The 23,966-nt window shown below is 36.4% G+C and overlaps 1 protein-coding gene across 1 annotated transcript in view; it reads left to right on the plus strand.

Moving 5' to 3' along the window:
* Positions 1-23,966, plus strand: part of Cntnap2 (contactin associated protein 2) — a 1,911,322-nt gene that overhangs the window by 563,776 nt on the left and 1,323,580 nt on the right. The window contains exon 2 of the mRNA XM_058574358.1: positions 19,503-19,613. Within this exon, the coding sequence (XP_058430341.1) occupies positions 19,503-19,613 (111 nt within the window). The remainder of the gene's footprint in view (positions 1-19,502; positions 19,614-23,966) is intronic.

Below are 23,966 nucleotides of genomic sequence, written 5' to 3' on the forward strand. Positions count from 1 at the left end.
TGTTTCTCCCAAGCCAATCACCTGTGAAAGCTTGTGTTCAAAGTCTTCATTCTCAGGAGCTAATGGCATCTTCAAATGGTGTTCCTACCAGGAACATTTCAGTTCTGTAAGAGAAATGGAAGAAACTGAGATACATATAGTGTTAACACATATAAACACGTAATAAACACAAAGAATGAACAAAAGGTAAAGCATTTTCCCATCCAAGGAAAAAACACTGTCAGTTAAGTATATTTTTTGAGTTATTTTTCATAGCAATTTTGCCCACCATGGAAATAGAGCAACAATGTGTGGCAGCTGACTGCTATGTGGATTGCACACATCATATCATAGCTTTTATCCAATGAGATAGAAAATTAAATAATGCAGGCTGTTACTTCCTTTCTTTTGTACTGAATCTAGCTGGCCACAGTAGTAGCACTGACCTTAACCATGACCTCTCTTTGTGATAGTTCTATTGCTATGCCACAGAGTCAAATAGTGTCTCTGCAGTTCTTTTCAGAAATCTTGGATGAAAAATGTAGCAGGTATAGGCAGGGGTTAGAAAAGAAAGGCTATTTATTCTGCCCCTGTAGTTTGGGATGGAAAGAAATACTTTTTAGGTGATCTGTTTCTAAGAAGTGCAATTTTCAGAAAACCACATACCATTTTCTCAAGACTATTTTCCTTTAAAATTAACTCTCATCATCTCAAAGTAAAAGATCATTCTTAATTAAAAAATGCTGACACTCAAGTTAAATTTGCTTCAAGTTCAGGGGAAAAAAAAAAAACCCCATCAAGCTTAAATTTCTCAAAGACTTTCTTATCCCCATTATTTTTTTTTTATCACATGTGCAATTGATAGAAGGAGTAAGCCCCAGAATTCAATCTTTGGGAGTCTTTGGGGGAGGCATTCTCCTGGGATGGAATGGAACTCAGGATTTCTGGGGTTTGTGATCAGAATATAATTGTAGCTCATGTTCTCATGTTCGTAAACCCACAAACCCCTATTCCACGAGATAGGAATACAGGATGTTTAATCATTCAACAAATATGTATCTAGCATTGGTGATGTCAGTGTCTGCTGGCCATAAAACTAAGGGATGAATCAGACACAGTAGAGAATGTCTACAACCCCTGTGAAATTATATATTGAACTGGGATGGACTCAAGAGTGTATGTGTGAATGTATGTGCTCTTTCAAATCCAGGAAAAATATTTTCCACTTCACCAATTGTGCCACTAAAAAATAAATTGTTATTGGTATACAGTGACATTTGAAGATATTAGAAAACTCAAATCAAAAAGGCAATGCTGCTCTGCCATGAATAAATGATGTTCATACTTCTCTTTGCAAACTGCTGTGTCACCTCCAGGGTAACTTGTCAAGTGCATTTTTATATTATGTTTCAAATAACACTAACCAATAAGTGGAACTTAGAGAAATGTGTAAATGTGCATATTCTTATGTTCTGAACAACAAGAAATATGGAATGTCAGGTGATGAACTAATAGAGAACATATAATTCAAATCTTTTTTTTTAAAGTTAGCTTGCAAGGGAGTCAGAAACTGTATCAAGAAAATGTAACAGTGCGCAGAATGAGACTGTAAACTGATTTATTGAAGCACTCAAATAATACAGTACTATTTAAGGGAGACACAGACCTCACTGCAGTTACTACAGAAGAGACTCCTGTCCTCTGGGATCTCCAGTGATGATAGGCTGATTGGCTTCAATAATAGGCTTATTTGCCTTGATGGTGCACTCCTACAGTAGAATATACTTAGTAAAAAAAAAATGATTATTGCTATGAATATAAAGTGGACAGCTATATGCAAGAATGTTCTAGGTTTCACCAGATGATTCATATTTTTTTCAGGTTAAATATCAATGAAATTCTAGAATCCAAGTGGATTTTGTATGAAAATAAAAATTAAAATTTGGTAAAATAAATAATATTACACATTGGATTACATAAAAATGCAAAAGTCCAAAAATATATTCAACTACCTACAAAAATTGTTTGTTCTTAGATGTCTAATACTGCCTTGGGTTTTAAGGTGAATTCATGATAAGAATTCTTAAGAATATCCAATAGTTCACTATTTTTATTGTTATAATAGTGAAACTAATTAATATTGGTATATGACTTTAACAGTGCAAAAACCAATTTATTTTCTCGTTTTATTGAAGTCTCCATTAGCACAGTGGTTGCATTCATCTAGATCACAATAAATTCTCCCAGCCTGGAAAGTGAAAGAATTTTCTTTCAGTACTTTGCCGTAAATCTACACTTGCATTAAGAGGTACGTTTTGTAATTTTCTTAAGAGAAGATGTTGAGGTGCAGCTCAGTGGTGGAACCCTGAGTTCCATCCACAGACCACAAAACAAAGTGTAATTTCTTTATATGAGAGATGGTTACCTTTGGATAACATTAGTTATCCTATACTTTGGTACCCATACGACTTTTTGTAACTTTGTTATCGCTATTACAGCACTTAATATTTATGGGAGGTGTCTTATGGTTGGCGTTTATATCTCTTTTTGAACTTTGAAATCTTACCCATATCTTTAATCATTTTTATTTGACCATTACACATTACATACATGTATTGAAAAATCACACTCTACTATAGAAATGTGTATAAAAATAATAATAAAATAAAATTCTATCCAGCAAGAAATATTTATTATCTCTACCATTCTCCCACTTTGCAAATTTCATCTTTAAACAAAGTCCTCTTATTGGAGCTCTGTAAGATTTTATTAACTTTGCTTTCATTACAGTTTTCCCAAAGCTAAAACTGCGATTCTAAGATATTGGGATGACCCCACAATACATAATAATAAGTGGTAGACCAGGTATGATTCACAGTCTCCTCACTCTGAACACCATGTTTTTCTTAAGATTTATTTCCTCCATCTTTCCCTGTTCTTAGCATATATGAAATTATAGGTCTTATTCTATAAAAAACATTGTAATACAAAATGCAGAAATACTTTTCTTAAAAGTGCTAAACATTCATTTTGTAACACACAGTTTCTGATCTGCTTCCTAAATACAGGTCATAGGGCACTGTCTTGGGGTTATTTCTATTCTGCCCCACAGTTTGTCTACTCAATGTTTTAGAATGGGATGAAATAATCATAAAGCAAAATTCTTTTCAAGGCTAAGTAATAAAAAGTTCCTTATTGTGAACAGTGAGGCAGTAATTCATATCTCTTGGAATATCTGTTTTTTATGAAAAAGAACAATTGTTGTGATGTAACCAGACAATGAGCCACTTGTGCTGTGCAGGTAGAAGTAATGGATGACAATTTCCTGAAAATCTGGCTGTGTTCAAATGAGCAGAGATGGCAGCGTGTCCTGTGCTTTATTGACAAAGGGAGGCTGTGTCATTATCTATTGCTTTGATGATTCATCTAGATCACAATAAATTCTCCCAGCCTGGAGAGTGGAAGAATTTTCTTTCAGTACTTTGCCATAAATCTACACTTGCATAAAGAGGTACGTTTTGTAATTTTCTTGAAATAAGAGAAGATGTTGGGGTGCAACTCAGTGGTGGAGCCCTGAGTTCCATCCACAGACCACAAAACAAAGAAAAGTGTAATTTTTTTATATGAGAAATGATTAAGCAAGAATTGCTTTACAGTAAGGAATAGGCTAGCTTTTTAAATTTTGTACTCTCATGAACATCTTATGATATTATGGATCCTGATAATGCCAGCCATGAAAGTGTCTCTGAATCTTACTTTACAGAAGGGAAGACAGAAATTCAACATGAATTTGTCACTTGATCAAGAGGGTTGGTGTCTGAGTAGAAATGAGAACCTGAGTTCCTAAATGGAGGCTCAGAAATGCTGGTAAAATGTAGGTGTTGGGAATACAATGGAGTGGTTTCCATGACTGCTGCCCTCCCTCCACTATGATGGTCATGAATATACATGTCTCATTTATTTTTCATTACTGCGGCTCTATTTCTTATTTCAGGATGTAAAACCAACAACTTCCCCGTCTCTTGGTAACTACCTGAACTTTGGCAATACAGAACGCAGTGGATTAGGTTGCCTCCATTTCCTATTTATTTCTGATTACATTGTTTTCTCAAGATGCATTTTCTTTCCCCATCTGGAATTCATTCTCTGGGAATCTCCCTCCCTAAGGAAGCTTAAAAGCCAAAGAGTGTTTATTTTTTATAACTTTGCTTCCACTTTTATTCTGTAATTCTTCTGTTCAGAAACCGTTAATTGTTCCCAATTCCCTTCCAGATGAGATTGCAAATTCTCCACGTGCTTTTCAAGGATCAGCACACTATTGACTTTCAAAGTCTTTTTCTTCCCACTTCCCAAAACCCACTTGGCATATCAATCAAATTACTTTTCATAGCTTCTGATCGTCTCATTCCTGTGCCCTCTGTTCTCCCTTTCTCCCTATCCATGGATGGCCTAGGATCTCCTCTGAACTAGCTTCTCTTCCCAAGTGCACCTGGCTGTGAAGAACCAGGAACATAGGAAAGGGCCTCCTAGGCTTGGGCCTCCCCGATTCAGCTCCCAGCTTGCTGGCCTGTGTCTGTCTTCCCACTGATCCTTCCTTCCTGACCTTTCTGAACTTGACTGCCCTCTCCTCACCTCTCTTTCAGCCCAGAGTTCTGTTGGGTTCAGTTCTGCTTATCTAAAGACCTGATGCTGGATAGAAGGGCTCACAGTGACACAAAATGCATTTCTATGTAAAATAAAGGAAAAGTGTGTCTTGAAAGACAGAGGCATAGAAAGGGGCAGATGAAAAGATAAGAGAATAATAGTCAAAGATCCCTCAGAAATCGGAAGCAGGGAGGTGTCACTCCACAGCCAACTTCCTTTTTCAGTGTACCCCACATGGAAAAATGTTCCTGTGAATGGAATACCATTGGAGGGATGCCCGTGGGAATCTGAGTTGACTGTGAAGTATACTGTTTTGAACCCTGTCGGCACAAACCTGAGTGATGCAGCTAAAGGGAAACACTGGCTAGGGCTGCCTGAAAGGAGATCAGCGAGCATCTTAAAGTCTGCAGGGTGTTTCTGCAGATCCAACAGCTTTTGCTTTCTATTCCCCAGTTAAGCAAACTCTTTTTTCCACAAGTGGATTATGGAACCTGTGACTGGTAATTTTTTGTCAAAAACAGGAAATCATTTGAGTGTGAAGAAATAATCTTGGCATATGTTCTTAAATGTATCCTATTAAAATAAGTGATCAAAGTAAATGAGTCCAATACCATATGTTATCATGTTTGCTTAATGAAGGACTCTATGCTCCACTTAGTCACTGGCATTAGAAATCTCAGTCATTTTTGCCTCTCTTCTTAAATTCTCCCCATATTTGGTTGAAAACCAAGTTCATCATCTTCCAAACTATCCTTTTCATCTTCTTCCAGGATTATGACTAGATATCATCATATTATCCCTTCATCCCATTAAGACACCATCTTAGTAGCTTCTCAATGCCTACAGAATGCAATCCACATCTACAGCATGATATTTATTAGCTTGTGAAGCCTTAGTAAAAAGATGACTGGCTCTAGACATAGAACTCATCCAATAAACATTCATCAAGAAAATAGATGAGAACATGGAAAGTAAAAAGGAACAAATGAGATGATTTACACAACTTAGTCCCGTCTTCCTGTTCTGTGAATTCAGTGGGCAGCCTCTTTCCCTCCACTGATCGTTCATTCTGGGTACCCATTTACTGTCCTATGTGCTAAGTATATGGAAGGAAAAAAAAAATCCTGGGGTCTATCCCAATGGATTTACCAACCATGGTACAGTCAGACTTTAATTATATACACACATGAAAACAGAATTAATTTTTTTATATAATTTTTGCAAAAGAATAGAGAATTGAGTTCTCTGGGAAGAGATGGAGATACACTGAATTTGGTTTAATGGATGGTAGATTTGGGATGTTCTCTCCTGACTTCTGATTTAAGATATGACCAGTTATCCATGAGAAAATTGAAGAAGAGCACTTTAGAGAGAACAGATTTTTATTTTTTGCTTTTTGTTTCATTTATTTTTGAGTTGTTCTGTTTTCAATTCTAGTGGTCCCATTCCTTTATGATGATACCATACATTCCCATATTTATACCTTTTTGTGATACTGATTTTGCATGAGACATTCTTTGCTGCCGTATTCTATGTAGTGATTTTTTTTTCATTGTTACTATTTGGACCTGGAATGTCTCCCCAAAAGACTTTGAAGAATGACCCCCAATGCAACCAGATTCAAAGGTGGGGCTTCTAGCAAATATTAGGGCTGTAACCTTATGCTTATTAATGGATTAATCCATTTCATAGATTACTGACTTGAATGGACTACTGGTGTTAACAGTAGGCAGGTGGGTCATGGCTAGAGGAAGTTGGTCAATGGGAGCATGGCCTTGGTGACGCTCACTCTCAAGCGCACACTCTTTCTGCTTCCCAGATGCCATGTCCTGACTGGTTTGCTCTGGCATGCCTTTCCACCATGATGTTGTCTGCCTTGGAGCCTGCCAACACGAACTGAGACCTCTGAGGCTCTGAGTCAAAACGTGTATTTCCTCTAGGTTGCTCTTCAGGTATTTTGATCATGGTGACAAAAAACTAACACACTTGATGTCCCATGTGTTTTAAAATATTAAAACTGAAAATTGTCCTTATTCTCTCAGATGGAGGTCACCTGGCTTCACTTTCAGTCTTTTCATCAACTCTTATTGCACTAGCCAGAGTGAGCTGTGTGCCTTCTTTCTACTGGAGATGAGCCCTCACTGAAGGAGATAAAGCATCTTCCTGTCCTACCCAACACTAGGTTCTTGTGTTATTGAAGGTACTTGTAAAAATAATCAAATCAGATTCCTGGGAGATATATATAGAGATTTTTCTGGTTGTCACTTCGAAAGATAATATGTGCCTCGGAATCTTAACAGGTTCAATAAGAATTAAGGTAAATGAATGAATGATAGGTTAACAGAAATTAAAATAAGCTAGTGGTATTTTAATACTGATCTTTAAAGATGAAGTTATGCCCAAAGAAACACACATTATTTCACTTACTTTTACTTACCATAAACATTGGAAACAAGAAGTTGATTTGAGTTACAGTTATAACCCCAAACGGTAGCCTGTATGTAGAAATCAAATAGACTAATTTCTAGGTAGAAAACAGCACTGTTTCAATAACTTTTACTTCCTTTATAGTGAACTTGGAAAACATCATATTTCTCTTGTGGAGGACCTCCATTCTTCAGTAGCACTAAGACCCAACTCCTCACAACCTCACAGAGCCCTTCACCTGCCACCCAGCCTGCCTCCTCCTTGACCCCAGCATCTCTCTGACCTCTTCCTTGCCATTTCCTCCAAGCCCTCTTCTGCTCCCTCATGCAGGCCTCAGTGAGGTGCTGAAGATGCCCTCCTTGCCCCTGTTCCTGGACTTCTCACCTGTTCTAGAGCTACCAATCCATGGACCTGGACAAACCTGTGGTTTTCTTCTTCTTTCTCTACTAAAAATGGTGCCTGATCTCTTAGTGCTTCCTGGACGTCTAACTGAAAGAGCACTCCTGCCCACCCTCCCAAACCCATCTTCCCCTCCTGCTGCATTATTGCCTGTAACAACTCACCATCCTAAACTATATGTTTTATGATTTAATATAAAACTGTGATGTTCACTGAACTACCACTGCTGTAGGCACTCGATAAATAATTGTCAGGTGAATAAAGGAGAGCATATCATCACTGCATCACTGGACACTTATCCCTAATATCATGGATTTTTCATATCCAACAAAAATCTCCGTTAATTAAAGAACATTGCAAACTGCAAAAAAATAAAATCCAAGGTAACCTAATAATATAAGCATACAAATATGATTAACATTTTGGTTTACATTTCTTTCAAATCATTTTATATCTATAAATATGTTATATAATGAGGATCATATTATAAATATTCTTTAATAGGCTAATTTTTTAAACTTATCATAAATATTTTAAATTAATTTAACATTCTACTGCAGACTTGCTCTGACCAACTCTACAGTGTTCCAGGATTCATTTTGTACCTATCGAATGCATGATCTACTCTTGATTGACTTAAGCCAGGGACACTGGGGGAGGCTTTTCTGGAGCACTTTAGTCAATTATTTAAACTAGGGCAAGTAGTTTAGGAAGTAGACTTGACTGTGTATAAGAATATTATTTCTTATTGTTAAATACTGTCCTTGAATGAACCAGTTAATGAAAGTAGAGTCAAAATGTGACAATTACCAGAAGACCAACAAATGATAATCTAAGAGAGTCACTTCCATAGGAAGACTGTCAATCAAATCTTCAAGACTACTCAAGTTCATTTACTCATATTTCAATAGACCTTGACACTTTTCCAAATTATTTGTTTATTAGAATTGCTAGGTAATTCTGCCTCTTTATTAGATTGTAGAATTTGAGTTAAAAAAAATAGACTACTATCACCATTGTTTTAGAGATAAAATCTCTGCCTGGCTTTTGAGTATTGAGTCTATTCCTGAAAATTATTTCATTTTTTTTTGCATGAAGTAATGGAAATTAAAATTTCAAAAGCATTTCCAGATTACACAAAGTATAAATTTGATTTTTATTATTTTATGTTGTAGGATTTATTTCTATGAAATTAGGAGATCAATTTGGAGGAGACAAAATCTTATTTTTTAAAAAGTCTCACAAATCTCTTTCTTCTATAGTATATAACAGTTTAGTAGATAATTTGAAACTGATTCATCTGCTATACCATCTGTCAGAAATATGCTGCAGCTGTTAAATGTCCAGCAAAATTTGAACTACATCTCAAAGTAATTTGCCCTTGGTACATGCAGACCAGACAATTTCCTATTTGATTTACAACCACGATTCTTGCAAACGTGACTGAATTTTTAGCTATACTACTTTCATGGATTTTTCTAAACTATTTGAACAACAAAAAAGAAACTAAATTGGAACCGAATTTTAAGGAAATAATATTGAACTCATCTATTGCCATAAACTATTGACAGACTGTGTTCAGTATTTTTTCGAAATACATGAAGAATTCCTACTATGTGCACATTGAGAATGGAAGAGATGTTCCTTTCTTCAAGAAGAAATCATCATATGGCAGAAAGATCAACTTATAAATCAATTTTGATTAAATGACAATATTGAGATACTGATTTCAATGACACAAAATGAAAACACAATTTGAGAAACACCAGAGACTTCTTTTAAAGACTAAAGTGGAGTGTGAAAGAGCTAACACAGACTTGCCTATGTCTTTATCACTCACAAAACTCATTATCTGGAGCCATAATATATGAAAACTTTTAGAGGTAAATATTGTTGAGTTAGACAAGCACTCTAGATAATTCAAGGGTTTCAAATTACATGACATTTTAAGTTGATAAAGATCAGTGGGATGATCTTTCTTATCAGGGACACAGTAGATCTATGTATCTGTCAATGCATAGAGCAGACTCTCTTTTGCAATACAGATTTTAAAATGGAAAATACAAAAACGTCTATTAAAGCTTCACAGATAAAGAATATGTCTTATTAGTCAAATTTGGCTGTATCTTGCCTTGCTCACTGTTAAGTGGATTTATTGCTTGTCACTGTCAGCAATTCATTGACTCAATAACTCTTACAGAGTTCACACTAACCACCAGTTTTTTTAGGCCCTGGATCTACAGGGTCACTAAGTGTGATGGGTGCCCCACTCTCATGCTATTTATAGTATGCTCAATAAGAAAAGTAACACATTTCAAAACAAGATGCAGGATAATTTCGGATTGTCATTGGTGCTGTGAATCAGTGTGGTAGAATCGCAAGGCTGTCTGGAGAATTTGAAGGCAGAAGTTGGGCTGTTAATTTAGATGAACAGATCACAGAAGCAGAAGGTGGCCTTTGACTTGGTGATGGAAGAAAGAAAGTCTTCATCCGTCTCTTCTAGACCTCTTGAGGGAACTCTGGCTAGAAACCAGAGAGTGTGGCCAAACTCTTTAGCAAGTGTCTTGGTGGGTCTGAAAAGATAAAGAAGAGTGAATCAAGCACCCAGTGACCCAGTGGAGGTGGGAAATAAACTGTTGCTAGAGGTATACCAGGGCCAGACCCTCTCAGGCCCCGGTGGAGCTCAGATTTCAGACTGAATGAAGCAGGGTGAGGTTGACCAGGTATGGCATCCTCTGATCCTCATTTATAAAAGGTTCACCTGTTCACTGTGAAGAAAATGAATTGTAAAGAGAGAAAGACTGAAGGAGGATGTAAGTGGCTATGCATGGAATGAGTGAATGAATGGGATAAAGTTGGTATACTTGGGTGAGCATATTCAATTAGACATATCAGTTGAGTGACTAATTATGAATGGGTCTCTCTGAGAACACATTTAAAACTGCAGGGACCCCTTCCTTTCTGGTGAAGGATAAAAGACTGATATAGCTCAGAAGATATTAGAGTTTCAGCAATACTATTATAAAGGATATATCACCTCAAGTAAATTGTCCCAGGAGGTCAGGAGAGCAAACTGACAATTTCAGTGTGATCAGATCCACATAGTCCATGAATAACATGACCTTAAAATATAGAACTTAAAACCATAGGCTTTGTAATCAGGTACAGTTCATTTTTAATTTTTTTTTTGGTCCCAACTCTAGTATCTTTAATCTATAAGGTCGTAATCTTTGTCTATAAAATGGTAACAATTCAGCCCAGTGTAGTGGCACATGCCTATAATCCCAGCAGCTCAGGAGGCTGAGATAAAAGGATTGCAAATGAGCAACTCAGTGAGACCCTGTCTCTAAATAAAATATAAAATAGGGATAGGGATGTGGCTCAGTGGTTGAGTACCCCTGAATTTAATCCCTGGTACCAAAAAATCCCTGGGGGGGGTGGCGGGGAAGGAGGGTAACAATCCTATCTCAAAGTGCTACTATAATTTATTCAGCAAGGTAATCCATTCAACACATTTAACAAATTACCTGTCACAAGCATACTCAATAATGACTGCTATTACTACTCCTTGATTTACTGATTTTGTTTTAATGACCTCTGTCAACCCATTCCATTCATGCTGGTCTACTTTGACAGGGCTGAGATACAAATTGGGAAGCTGCCTCATTCACGTTCTCAGCTACTACAAGGCAGAGAGTAGCACAGAGGACTTCGTCTCATTGAATAGAAAATGAACCAAAAATAAATGGAGTCACTTCCATCTGGTAGGAAACAGGAAAGACAGTGGAAGGAAGAGGAAGGAAGAGGCTGGATTTTCTTCTTCTTTTTCTTTCTCTTTCTTTTATTTAGGGATTCTCACTGCATATCAGATAAGGTACATCTGTTCAGTTGATAATTTCAGTTCCACCATCTTTAGCTGTTTCCTAAAGTAGCACTTGAAAGCAACATAACTGAACTTCTCTCCATGACCACTCTCCCTGATATTTCCTTTCGTGGTCCAGGGAAATAACCCAAATCCCATTGCCCCATAGACTACAAGGGAGAAAAATTAGTTCTCAATCCAATTATATGATCTATTTTACCAGTAATATAACAGTGTTGTATTTTCTGTTTAAAAAACTTCACTTTGCTATTCAGAACCTGGTATAAATAATAAAATATATCATCATATAAAATGAGATGCATAAAAGTGTGGCAATATCTATGTGTAAACTTCTAGGATAGATCATTGAGCCAAAAAAATGTGTTAAAGACCAGACTCTAAATTCTATTGCCTATGTAAATGTTAGTCAGAGTTAATGCATGTATATGTGCTCTAGCGCATGTATGTTTCAGAGACTTTGTTCACTTACATAGTATTGTATGCATATATCAAAAGGAGTGTCTGTAGGAGTGTATATGTTAATAGTCTGTGAAGATCATACCAGTGATGACTTTTGTGGACTTTGAGTGTTCTTTCTGTTGAGGGTCCTTCTTTTCTTTGTGTTGAATGAAATTTCACAGAATTGGGAAATATATATACATATATTATTTCTAGTGACAAAGAGTAATCAAGGGAAGCTGATGCAAGGCATATACAAAACATTGTATAAACCTTAAAAATGGGAGAATAATATGATGGCATTGAAGACCTAAAAAACAGCAGATGGAATAGGACTCAATGGTAGTTTTGCCCTAAGGAGGAACAAACACTTTTCTAGTATACTCCTGAAACCAACCTACCTACCTATCTACCTTCTTTTCTTTCTTTCTTTCTTTCTTTCTTTCTTTCTTTCTTTCTTTCTTTCTTTCTTTCTTTCTTTCTATCTATCTATTTTTGAGTACCAGGGATTGAACCCAGGGGTGCTTAACCACTGAGCCACATCCCCAGCCCTTTTTATATTTTATTTAGAGACACTGTCTCACCAAATTGCATAATGCCTCATTAAGTTGCTGAGGCTGGCATTGAACTAATCCCCTTAGCTCAGTCTCCTAAGCCACTGGGATTAGAGGTGTGTGCCACTGTACCTTAGCTATGTTTTTGAACCATTTATTTAATATTGCTATGATTTTAAAAATCATGGAACTGATTCAAAACTGGGAAAGTATTTTTTTAAAAAATGGAATGACTAAGGAGACTGTGCATATTATAGGATTAAATAATTTTTTTCCCAAATATATGTTTCTAGAAATAAAATCCAGACTTTTGAATCTAAGGCTCATGCTCTTTCTACCACTGGTAATATTGGGGGAAATCAACCTAATGCTACTTCTGAAAGTTATGACTGTCCAAGAAAATGTTTATTAGACAATAAGTTGAACAAATGAGTGGACATAAATTTATAAAATTGCCTCAAAGTGAAAACAAATTATAAAAGATATTATAAGAAGAAAAAGACTTTATTCCCTACACTTTCCATATGTTATTGAAGAAAAATAAACTGCTTGAATAGCACATAATATAAACTGCAAATTAAATTTAAACAAGGTTTGGCCTTCAGGAGTGATTATATGCTTTCCACTGAGAAATGCTTGGGGGAATGAGAGTTTCACAGAGGACTTGAGGAGTGACCTGTGTTTGCTTTTCATGTTATGGTGGAAGGTCAAACTTAGCGAATTCCTCAGGTAAATTAATAACATCTGCTTAAGTGATGTGTACTGAGAAAATGAGACAGAGCACTGAAAGTCCAAGTGTATCCCGGGGAAATATTCCTGCCTTCCTTTCTACCTTCCTTCCTTTCTTCAGAGAAAAACAAACCCACAATGGTGGGAATAAAGTCCCTGAAATGTACAAGTGCTATATCTTATTTACATCTTCTCTTGGCCATCAAGAGGCTACTAATAATTTTATAAAAACGTGAAGGGCTAAATTAATCTCAATGATTACTCAAGGAAGAACCTGGGCCATGACTTCATCTATTATTTCATTCAAATCCTGAAATATCTATCAGGCTGTGCAAAAATAACAATTCATTTGTTTGAGCTGTTTTCCCTCTATCTTTAAAGCCATGTAATCAAAGGCATGATCTCTCTGGGAATGCAAGCAAATAGCAGGAAAGTAACAGCAAGCAGCAGGTTGGAGAGAGGAAACGTTAGAGAGGTAACAGGCAGGTGCACAGTCAGGTGGGAGAAGACAATAGGCAATCATCAGGCATGTAGTTGAGCAGACAGTGCAGAGAAGTTGAAGAGTAGGAGGCAAGATGTGGTGCTAGAGAACCAAGATGGGACTCCAGACCCTGAAAGGAACAGAAGAAGATGACAGAAGACCAGCTTGTCTGCCTTCCTGATTGACTGAAATTGCACAAATTGAAAGGAGCAGCCCTAATTCTCAGAACACCAGAAAAGGGAATTACTGTGACTCTTCAGCTTCTAATTCCACATGGCTTTTGTCTTAAGGAACAGGGCTGGAGCCTGTTGATTGGAAGCAGGATTTGCCTTTTTAAGGAGGTCTTGTCAAGACCTCTTCCATTTCTCCTGACTATGAAGAGGAACGTCACCAAATCTGAGGCAGTGTAGACATGCAGATAGAGTTAAAGTTGTCCCCTCCGCCCAAGTTAGGAATTGAATGTGTGGGGGTGACTGAGCCAAGCCATTTAGAATGTGCCCTTCACAGAGGCTTGTTCCCTAATACACAGATGCCATGTAGTTGCTAAGACTTCTACCAAGAAAGCACTGCTTGGTTCTGGGTCCTTTGTTGTTCTTGGTAGCTCTCCTGGCATGGCTTGTATCAATACTTGTGCAATATAAAACATGACCAAAGTTCTATAATTTTAAGAGGTAGTGTTTTGTGAAGATTTTCTAAATTACTTTTAATGGGAAAGAAGTTTGAGTGCCATATTCTAATGACTTACAGGTGAGGTCCCTTGACCTTGCACATTCCTGCCCATGTCCCTGGCTGATGGCCAATCCTTTGACCATGCCCTCTCAGGCAAAGGGCTACAGACACACTCAATTTGCAGCAATTCCCGTGTCCCAGCTTAAGTTAGTACAGCATTCTTAACAGCTTGTCTGCCTTCCTGATTGACTGAAATTGCACAAAAATAAACCTCAAGGCCCATCTGTTCCTCTAGTTTTCATCCAAGATTCCCTGGAAGGGAAGTGCACTGGAGACCAAATATTTGCCATAGCTGTGTGGAAGTCATCCCAGCGTGGGAGAATGCCATACCAAGTTATTTCAAGTCTGTCTCTATCTCCTTCTCCTTTATTTACTACTCTATCAAAATTCTACTTTCTCCAGGGGTTTGCCTGATTTTCTAATATTTAATGTCTGCAGAATTTTGAGATAACATACTCTATCATAAAAAGCCAGCCAGTGCTTTAGAAAGTGTCATGTGTGAAAACTGTTATTACAGCTGGAAATAAAAACAGGGAGTTCATCCTAAGAGTCACCATGGCAGCGTGCATACGCATGCCGTGGGGTTACAAACATCTCTGGAATTGTATGCCCACTATGGCCTCTAATGTTCTTTTAAGTACCACCTGCTCACCAATCTATAGATCCTTTAATCTCCAGTTCTGATTCATTATCTGACAACATAATCAGATAACCTGTACATAATGTCAAATAACCTGTACATAGAAAAACTGCTAATTATTCTTATTCCCAAATACCTGGAATATTTGTCAAACAAGGCTAGAGTCTGCAAAAATTTTTCCATGAAAGGTCAGACAGTGTTTAGTTTTACAGGCCATCTGGTCTGTATTGTAGCATCCGGCCATTTTTGAAAGCAGTATAGACAAACGCATAAATGAAGTGCTTCTGAGCTCTAGTGAAATTTTACTAACAGAAGCAGCAAGGGCTGGATTTGGCCTGCAGGTCACAGTTTGCTGACTCCTGTTCTAGACATTTCTTAGAGTTTTCAGGGGTTGAGAGAAAATGAGCTCAATTTCCTCAATATGATGTGGGAGTCCTCTGTAGGAAAGAGTTTAGTTGACATATTCAAGGTCACACTTTTATGATGGAATGAGGTCTAACAAGCAACTCACCTGTGGCAATAGCCTAGCATTTTTTAATTTATATGTTATTTTGGTATTTGATTATATTATATTTAGCATTTAATTACAATTTGATGTTATTCTCTTGTTGTTTTATGTTGTATCACCTTATGTGGATCCTTCTATTATTGCCACTTATGGAAAATGTGAAGATACACACACACACACACACACTGACACACATATCTCATTTTATGTATATCTATATATATATTTGCATATAATACATATGTAGTATTTAAAAAGTACAAGGCAAACTGGTATCAATAAATATTTCTAGTAATATCCTCTAGGAGAAAGTGTGTAAATGTAACATTTACTTGATTACTTAATTTTATGGTTATATATTATATTTCAATTAAGGAGATTATGAGGTTGCCAATGTTTAAATTCTGATAATTTGATAGTTACTTTTCACAAAAAAGTATTCTCTAATGTGCTCTTATTTTTTCCTGATCTCAATTTTGTTCTTATTTTATAATTCAGGAGTACATGATTTTTAAATTTATTTCTAACTGAGATTTAAAATCAATAAAAAATACTATTTGGTATTAAAATACTAATTTGTTACATAAGTCAATTTTAATTAAATGTAATAAGGATAAACTACCTTTAGGTTTTAAAAATGCTTTATTTTTAAGTAAATCAATCATTCAATTAATTCTTTATCAAGTGCATTTTGGTTACTTTTAAGGCAAGTATAGGTAGTCGAATAGGCAAGGCATAGGTCAGACTAGAAAAAGATGCTCCCAGCATGTTCCTGTCCATTTCTTACCTGGCTCAGCTCCTGGTTTCCGTCAGGTCAATATGTACTCTGATGTTTCCTTGACAAGGACCAGACCCCTGGAACAACAGCCCCTACCCAGCCCCTTTCACAGTCAAGCTCCTTTGTAGTGCCCCTCCCCACCTCAAACAATGAATGTGCCTTTGTGTTCTTGATCACTTTCTTGACACTACACCATTGGCTGCACAGGGCAGAACATGTGGATTTTATGTGCTCCTGCCCTTCCAGCAGGTTGGACTCATGCCTGAATGAGTAGGGAGAAGTGAGTGAATATTAACACAACCACGGGAACCTTACAAGCAATGCTCACTGTGGTTAAATGAGAACTTAAGCCAACAATATAAAAATTGGTCTTGAAAGAATCAGATAATAGAAAAAAAAATCAAAGATGTATATTGTTGACCACTATTTTATAGTAAATTTGAACAATGAACATACAATTTTTCACTTTGTAGTATAGACTTGTGGACTGATTACTTTAAAAACACATTTTTGTGCTCATTTTTTCAATCTTTTACATTGAACTTTCTGGGGAATATGATGACACATACCTGCCATCTTTCCCAGAGGTACTTGCAGTCTATGAAAAATAAGAAATCTAACAATGCTTTAGGATAATGGATTTGTTCATTTTAACTTCAGATTGGTACACACTTGAATGGTGAAATAATAATAATTCATTTCTCTGGTGTCTTTGGGGACTTAGCTCCACTTAAGTGAATTTTTAAAACAAATAGTTTATTCCTTCTATTGATAAACATGTTTCTGTTTATATATATCTGAGATAAGAATCATTCTAGAATATCGAGTTCAATTCCTTATCTTATGAAATGGAGTTCTGAGCATATGTGAACATATTTTGGAAATAAAAATCACCTTTCTAAAAATTAACTCTTGTGCCATGTTGCATGTTGACAATGTACTTCTAGACATAGAGGTTTGTAGGATTTACATTTTTTTTCTTTTTTCATTCATTTATTTTACATGTGAATTTAGAGCTTGTACCCAGTACCAAGATCACTGAAGCATTGGTACTGACAAATCATCAAATACTGTATTTCCATAGAGCTCACAGGCTAGTGGGAGAGAAGAGCAGAGAAACAATTACATGAGTCTCACATGATGGTGCTGAGTGCTGGGAAGGAAAATGAGGTGGATTGAGAGTAGATGCTATGGCAGCACGGTTTCAGCCACAGACATGAATATTTCTGATGATAGTAACTTTTTAGATGGTGATTGTTCTATGTTCTCCCTTAGGGATGTCGCTTCCTTTTTCTTCCCTTCCTCCCTCCTTCTATTCCTTCCTTCCTTCCTTCCTTCCTTCCTTCCTTCCTTCCTTCCTAGCAAAGCCTCTTTGCAGAGACCTGGAGAAGAGCTGGATGAGTCTCCTCTCATTCAGAATAGGAATAGTGAAGCCACCAGCAAGAGTGGAATGTCTGTCTGGACAGTAAAGGACAAGAATGTGAGCGGCCACTGTAGGTCAAGCCATGGCTTCAGACTGTCTCCAAGTGATGGAGAACAGAAGCCAGGGTCACCTGGACATAGTGGAGTTAGGTCCCAGGGTGCTGGAGATATGAACCATTGTTCATTATTGCATCCATTCAAATGTGTACAAATCTGAAGTTCAGATGAACAAATCCATTCTCATAGAATATTGTTTGATTTCTTATATTTCATAGTTAGGTAGCAAGTACCTCTGGGAAATATGCATGTATATGTGATTTTATTTCCATAGTAAGTTAAAAGTAAAAGAAGGAAGAGATGCATGAAACCTACTTTGGAAGGGCCAGTTCATCAACATTGACTGTAAAGTGAGTGTTTCATATTAATTGTTAAAATTTACCATTCAGATTAGCTGTAGTCACATTTCCATATCCATTTTCATAAGTGTCTGTTCTGCTCTGTGCTAAAGGATCACCCCTAGAGCAAGCAGCAAGGCTAGACAGTCTTACAGTGGTGATCACTTTGGACTAGGTCTGTTGTTTTAGAAGTCAGGGGAGATGTAGGATTTGAGAACATCTTCCACAAGCAGCAGAGTCCTTGATTCAGTCTCCCAGAGATGGAAGGATGGATTGAGCAGCAAGCCAAAGGCTGGCCCTGGCCACTTTAGGAAAATGTAGACTTTAAGAAATTGTGAGAGACCCATCAAAGGAATCAGAGACCAAGTAGCTAAAAGGGGGTTATGGTGGAGGACATTATAATAGCACTTTAATAGCCAAGTACAGAAAGTGTTACAGTAGAATTCAGGTATCACTTGCTTAGAGTGCCATTGATTAGTTGAGTATGAAGACTGATTGATTTTTCTGATGGTGAATCTTTTTAAGTAGCAATTATTCTGTGTCCTACCTTAGGGATATCTATTTATTTTTTTAAAAAATTCATTTATAAGAACACTTAACATGAGATCTACTCTTTTAACAGACTTTTAAAAAATTATGGTACAGTATTATTGTCTATATGCACAGTGTGCGCACATCAGACCTTTAGAACTTACTCATCCTGTGAACTTACTCATCTGGAATTTTATACATGCTGATTAGCAACTTCCCATTTGTTATTTTTGTAGCTTTGATAAAATTCCTCCTTGTCATTCTTGCCTCCATTTCTAATTTTCTTGGGAGATACAAGATACCAAATTTTGTTGTGCAGACATCCTCAATTTTTCTTGCAGTTTTAAGATAACAAGTGTGAATTTGGCTCCTTAGGAACAATGTACTTTGCCATAGTTCTACTCCTGAAAATCATAAGATAGAATTGCTTCTGTGACATTTTATAATTATCATAATTAAGTCACCCAAATTCTGACCCTTTGTCAAATATCATTTATTGATTTTAGAGTTTGTACATTATTCAATACTTATTTTAGCAAGTGCATATCAATCATTATTTAAAGAGTTTGAGTGGCCAGCCATGTTGGCACGTGCCTACAATCCCTGCAACTCTGGATGCTAAGGCAGAAGGATCACAAGTCAAGGCCAGCCTTAGCAACTTAGTGAAAACACATTACAAAATAAAAAAAAAATATGGGGCTAGGTTGTGGCTCAGCAGTAGAGCCCTCGCCTAACATGTGCGAGGCCCTGGGTTCAATCCTTAGCACCACATAAAAATAAAAAAATAAAGGTATTATGTCCAATTAAACTAAAAAATAAATATTTTTTTTTAAATTAAAAGGGCTGGTGATGTAGCTCAGTGCTAGAGCACCTCAGAGTCAATTCCCAATACTGCAAATAATGGTGATGATGATGATGATGATGATAATAATAATAACTTCATTGAATCTCTCTTTTCTTTTCAGAAAAATGTGATGAGCCACTGGTCTCTGGGCTTCCCCACGTAGCCTTCAGCAGCTCTTCCTCCATGTCCAGCAGCTATTCTCCAGGCTATGCCAAGATCAACAAGCGAGGGGGTAAGGCATATTTTCTTTCCTTTTCTAATAAATGTGTTAAATAAAAATGTGATTTTTACGACTACATTTTAAAATGTGTATCATTGGACAACAGCACATAGTAGGCACCCAAGTCCTTCTTGCCTTTCTACTAGAAGACCCACAAACACAGTGAACTTCTCATAGAGCCACTATTGGAGAATAACAGAGGGAAATCTAGGCTTTAAGTGGAGATGATAAGTCAAAGGGGAAGAATTTTGAAGTCACTTGCGTCAACAAAGTCAAAATAATATAAACATTCTGAGTTAAGGAAATTCTTTTTAATCAGAAAATTATTGACAACAGTGTTTTTAAAATTGACTCCTAATATGTGTACCATATATGAAAAATTTTACTATATGTACAGAGATATTGTTCTTTTTTATTAATGTGTGAACAGCTTTGTATGAAAATATAGATAAATAAAAATGAGACCTTTACAATTTTCCCTCCAGTGCACAGCTTTGTTATTAAAGCTGTATAAAAATAGTTATACATTTGCTTGAATTTTGAACCTTAAAATCACAGTATTCCTTAGCTATTTGCAATTTCAAAGTTGACAGCATTTCATAAAGAGTAAAGAAACACAATTAGAGGAAGAAACAGAAAACTCACTTCAAAGGGATACTGATAGAACTATCAATAGATGGCAATTTTAAGAAGAAATAAGCAATATTTTCTTGGGTAAATACTAATTGATATTAATTGATCTTGGGTAAATACTAATTGATCAAATACTAATTGATCACCATTTTGATTTAGTTAAAAAATTTAGAATGGAAGTTGCCAGGTCTGGGGAGGGGTGGGAAAAATGGAAAAATGTTGATTGATAAGGGACAATGCTTAAGTTAAACAGAAGGAATAAGCCCTGTGGATTGTTGAAGAGCATGGTGACCATGGTTTCTAACACTGTTTTTTTTTTTTTTTTTTAATGTGGAAACTTCTTGAAGAGTAGGTCTTAAGTGTTCTCACCACAGAAAATGTTCACTAAGTGAGGTGAATATACTAAATAGCTTAGGTTAATCATTGTGTAATATACACATATAGCAAAGCATCATGTTTTAGACTATAAATATATACTTTTTTGTCAGTTTTACCTTAATTAGGTTTGGAAAAATAGAAAGTACTAAATAATAAAATAGTATTAAACCATAGCCAATTCAAGACCCATAAAGTAAAAGGGAATAAATATAGAAGAGTAGGAAGAAGGGACAGAGGAAGGAGAGAAAGGACCATTAACAAACAACATGAGAAAGAGAAAATCCAGAGGAACTTTTCTAATAGGAAGAGGAAAAGTAATAAAAATAGCATCAGGAAAAGAAAAGAAGATAGTAGTGATTTAGTAAGACCAAAAAGGGGCAGAATATAGATATGGAAAGCTAGACCACTGTACACAGAATATTTATGGAAATTTATAGATGTGTGAAGAGACCTGTTATGGTTTGGATGTGAGGTGTCCCGTCAAAGCTCAAGTGTGAGACAATGCAAGAAGGTTCAGAGGAGAAATGGTTGGTTGTGAGAGTCTTAACCCAATCAGTGGTTTAACACCTGATGAGATTAACTGAGTGGGAACTTGAGGAAGGAGGGGTGTGGCTGGAAGAGGTAGGGCATTGGAGGTGTGCCTTTCGGGTAGATAGTTGTGTATGGCAAGTGGAGATCTCTCTCTCTCTGCTTTCTAATTATCATGTGAGTTGCTTCCCTCTGCCAAATTCTTCCTGCATAATGTTCAGCCTCACTTTGAACCCTGAAGAATGGAGTCTGCTGTCTATGTATTGACAACTAAATAAATTTTTCCTCCTCTAAGAATTTTCAGGTCAGATCTTTAAATCACAGCAGCAAAATAGCTGACTAACATAAGCCCTTGATCAGTAATAAGACTTGGGGAGAGAGAGAGACACAGGCAAAACAGAGGGATGTAGATAACAACATGGTAGGTCTGCTTTAATGACATTGTTAGTTAGCTCATCTTTGATGAGCATGAGATAGTTGGCAAGTTACTCTTACTATTTGTTACCAGAAATTCTGCTTGAAGATGCTGATGTAATGGAGATGTTAGTTTATTCCTCTTCCATAAAAGATACTGGATACAACAAAAAAATGAATAGTGATAGAAAAACATGAAACAAGAAGCTGACCATCCCCACATACTAATGCTGCAGAATTTCCCAGCAATATGAAAGCTGCAACAAAATGTAAAAGATAAAGGAAATAACACATAGTCCAGGCACCAAGAGGATAGCACATGCCCTAAAATACCTGTCATGATGCTGAAAAATCAGCAATAATGTTAATGCAAGGAAGCCAAGTCAGAAAGTGTTGATTCCGGAAATTTGGAAGGAAATACGACTGAAGACCATGACTTGCACAGTGCATTGGGGCCTCCGGTTATATTAGGCACACACACTTCAGAAACATGAATGACACCATCTAGTCAGTGATAAGAAAATGAAAATAAACAATGCATAAGCCTTGCCCAAATAGCTGTTCTTGAGCAAGGGATCCTTTCAGTATAACTCTGTGTCTAATTTAGAAATTAGAGTTGTATGTCAAATAAAAATGGTATAGACACAAGAATGCTAAAGAACCAGATTGTGGGGATTACACAGATGTGTGCTTTTAGATCAGGGAGCACCACATGCAGAAACTTTAGTTTTGAATTTGTGTTGTCTTTTAATTTTTAGAAATTAACGTTTTACAGAACAACTGCTTTTTGTTCTCATTCAATTCTAATGAAGTTATATTAAAACCTGTAGGTGTTTAAGTGTACAAGATGACATTCTAAATTACTTAGAGACACTTGTCTATTATTTACTCATATAAGTAGAGTGTGAGATTTAAACAAACTTTTAAAATGCTAATATATTTTTAACCCAGATGGTCAGATTTGAAGAATGTGTTAACTTTCATTATAGTAGTTTTCTCTGCAGTTTATAGAATCTATATAGATTCTACATATATATACTATATAGATTCTACATGTGAATGTGATATATATTCATATATGTGTGTAGAATCTATATATATATTATATTTAAAGATAGAAATAAAGATGGATGGATAGAATGCATTTGCAAATGGAACATTGTTCAAAAGCAAAAGACTATTTGAAAAGATGCAGTTTCTGACTCTCTGACAGTTCCTCTCTCTTTGACTAGTGATAAAATGGATTTGCATGCATCAGAGTGGAAATCATACTGGGGGAGAAAATTCTGTCTCTCCGAATACAGCAGGTTATTACTTCAGTATGGACCATTGTGACAACATTTGTTCTGCTGGAATTTTACTTATTTTTGGTTTTCAAAGTAATATAATATGTTGGTACATATAACAACTTTGTCTATTCATATGTGCTATTTACCTAAGTGTTGCAGACTCTGGGGTAACAAATGCTATGCCCCCCATCCTGCCTTCAGGCTGCTCTGCCCCTTCTTATACAAAAGACTCACATGTGTGAGGTCAGCGATGACTGGTCATGTTGGTGTGATTCAGAGGAGGTGATATCAGGAGGAGGAGTATATCCTCTCCAAAAAAAAAGAAGAAACATAGAAAGGAAAGTTACATGTGGTTGTTTTAATAGACAACAAAGTTTTCTCTTCCATTAGAAAAGTTCATAGGCAAATGCCTTTGGGAAAAATGCCTTGTTAGGTGAAATTCAGGCTAAGATGTATATGACAAATAACCCTTACTAATACAGAATGCAGTATTATTTTTAGTATAGTGTGATAGTAAATATCTGAATGACCAGGGGAAAAGGCAGCAGAGAATTCTCAACAGAAGAAGAAAACAGATTTATGTAAGAGAAGCCAGGAATTTTGGAGTTGCATTTTTGTACTTCACTGGTGGCAAGAATCATCTGACATTTACACTGCACAAGCATCCAAAAGTGAAAAGATCACATTTGAACACAGAAAGAAGTTGGCAACTTAGTAATTATACAAATACAGAAAAGAACATATTCTGCTCAGCATTGTGTTGATAAACATTGACACCAAGTTTTATTATTTGCTTAAATTATATTCCTCAAATATATTTTAGAGAGAGACTCTATGTGTTTGTAAATCCATAGAAAAGCAGAATATGAATGCAAATACACATTTAGATGACAGATTGTCTGTCATGCATTTCTTCATTGAGTTTAGTTTTTCAGTCCCTGCAACCCAAATTCATCTGCTGTAACCTTGATATCAGGGGCTGGTACATACAAAGCTGGGAAAGATGTGATCTTTGGTGGGAATCCAAGTGTGACTCCCACATCCTTTGGAGCCACTGTTTTTAGATTTTTTTTTTTTTGTTGTTGTTGTTGTTGTTGTTACTGAGGATTGAACTCAGGGGGCA

Source organism: Marmota monax, unplaced genomic scaffold, assembly GCF_021218885.2.
Source record: "Marmota monax isolate L192 unplaced genomic scaffold, Marmota_monax_Labrador192_F-V1.1 WCK01_AAM20220418_F8-fsc00193, whole genome shotgun sequence".
NCBI classification, from domain to species: Eukaryota; Metazoa; Chordata; class Mammalia; order Rodentia; family Sciuridae; genus Marmota; species Marmota monax.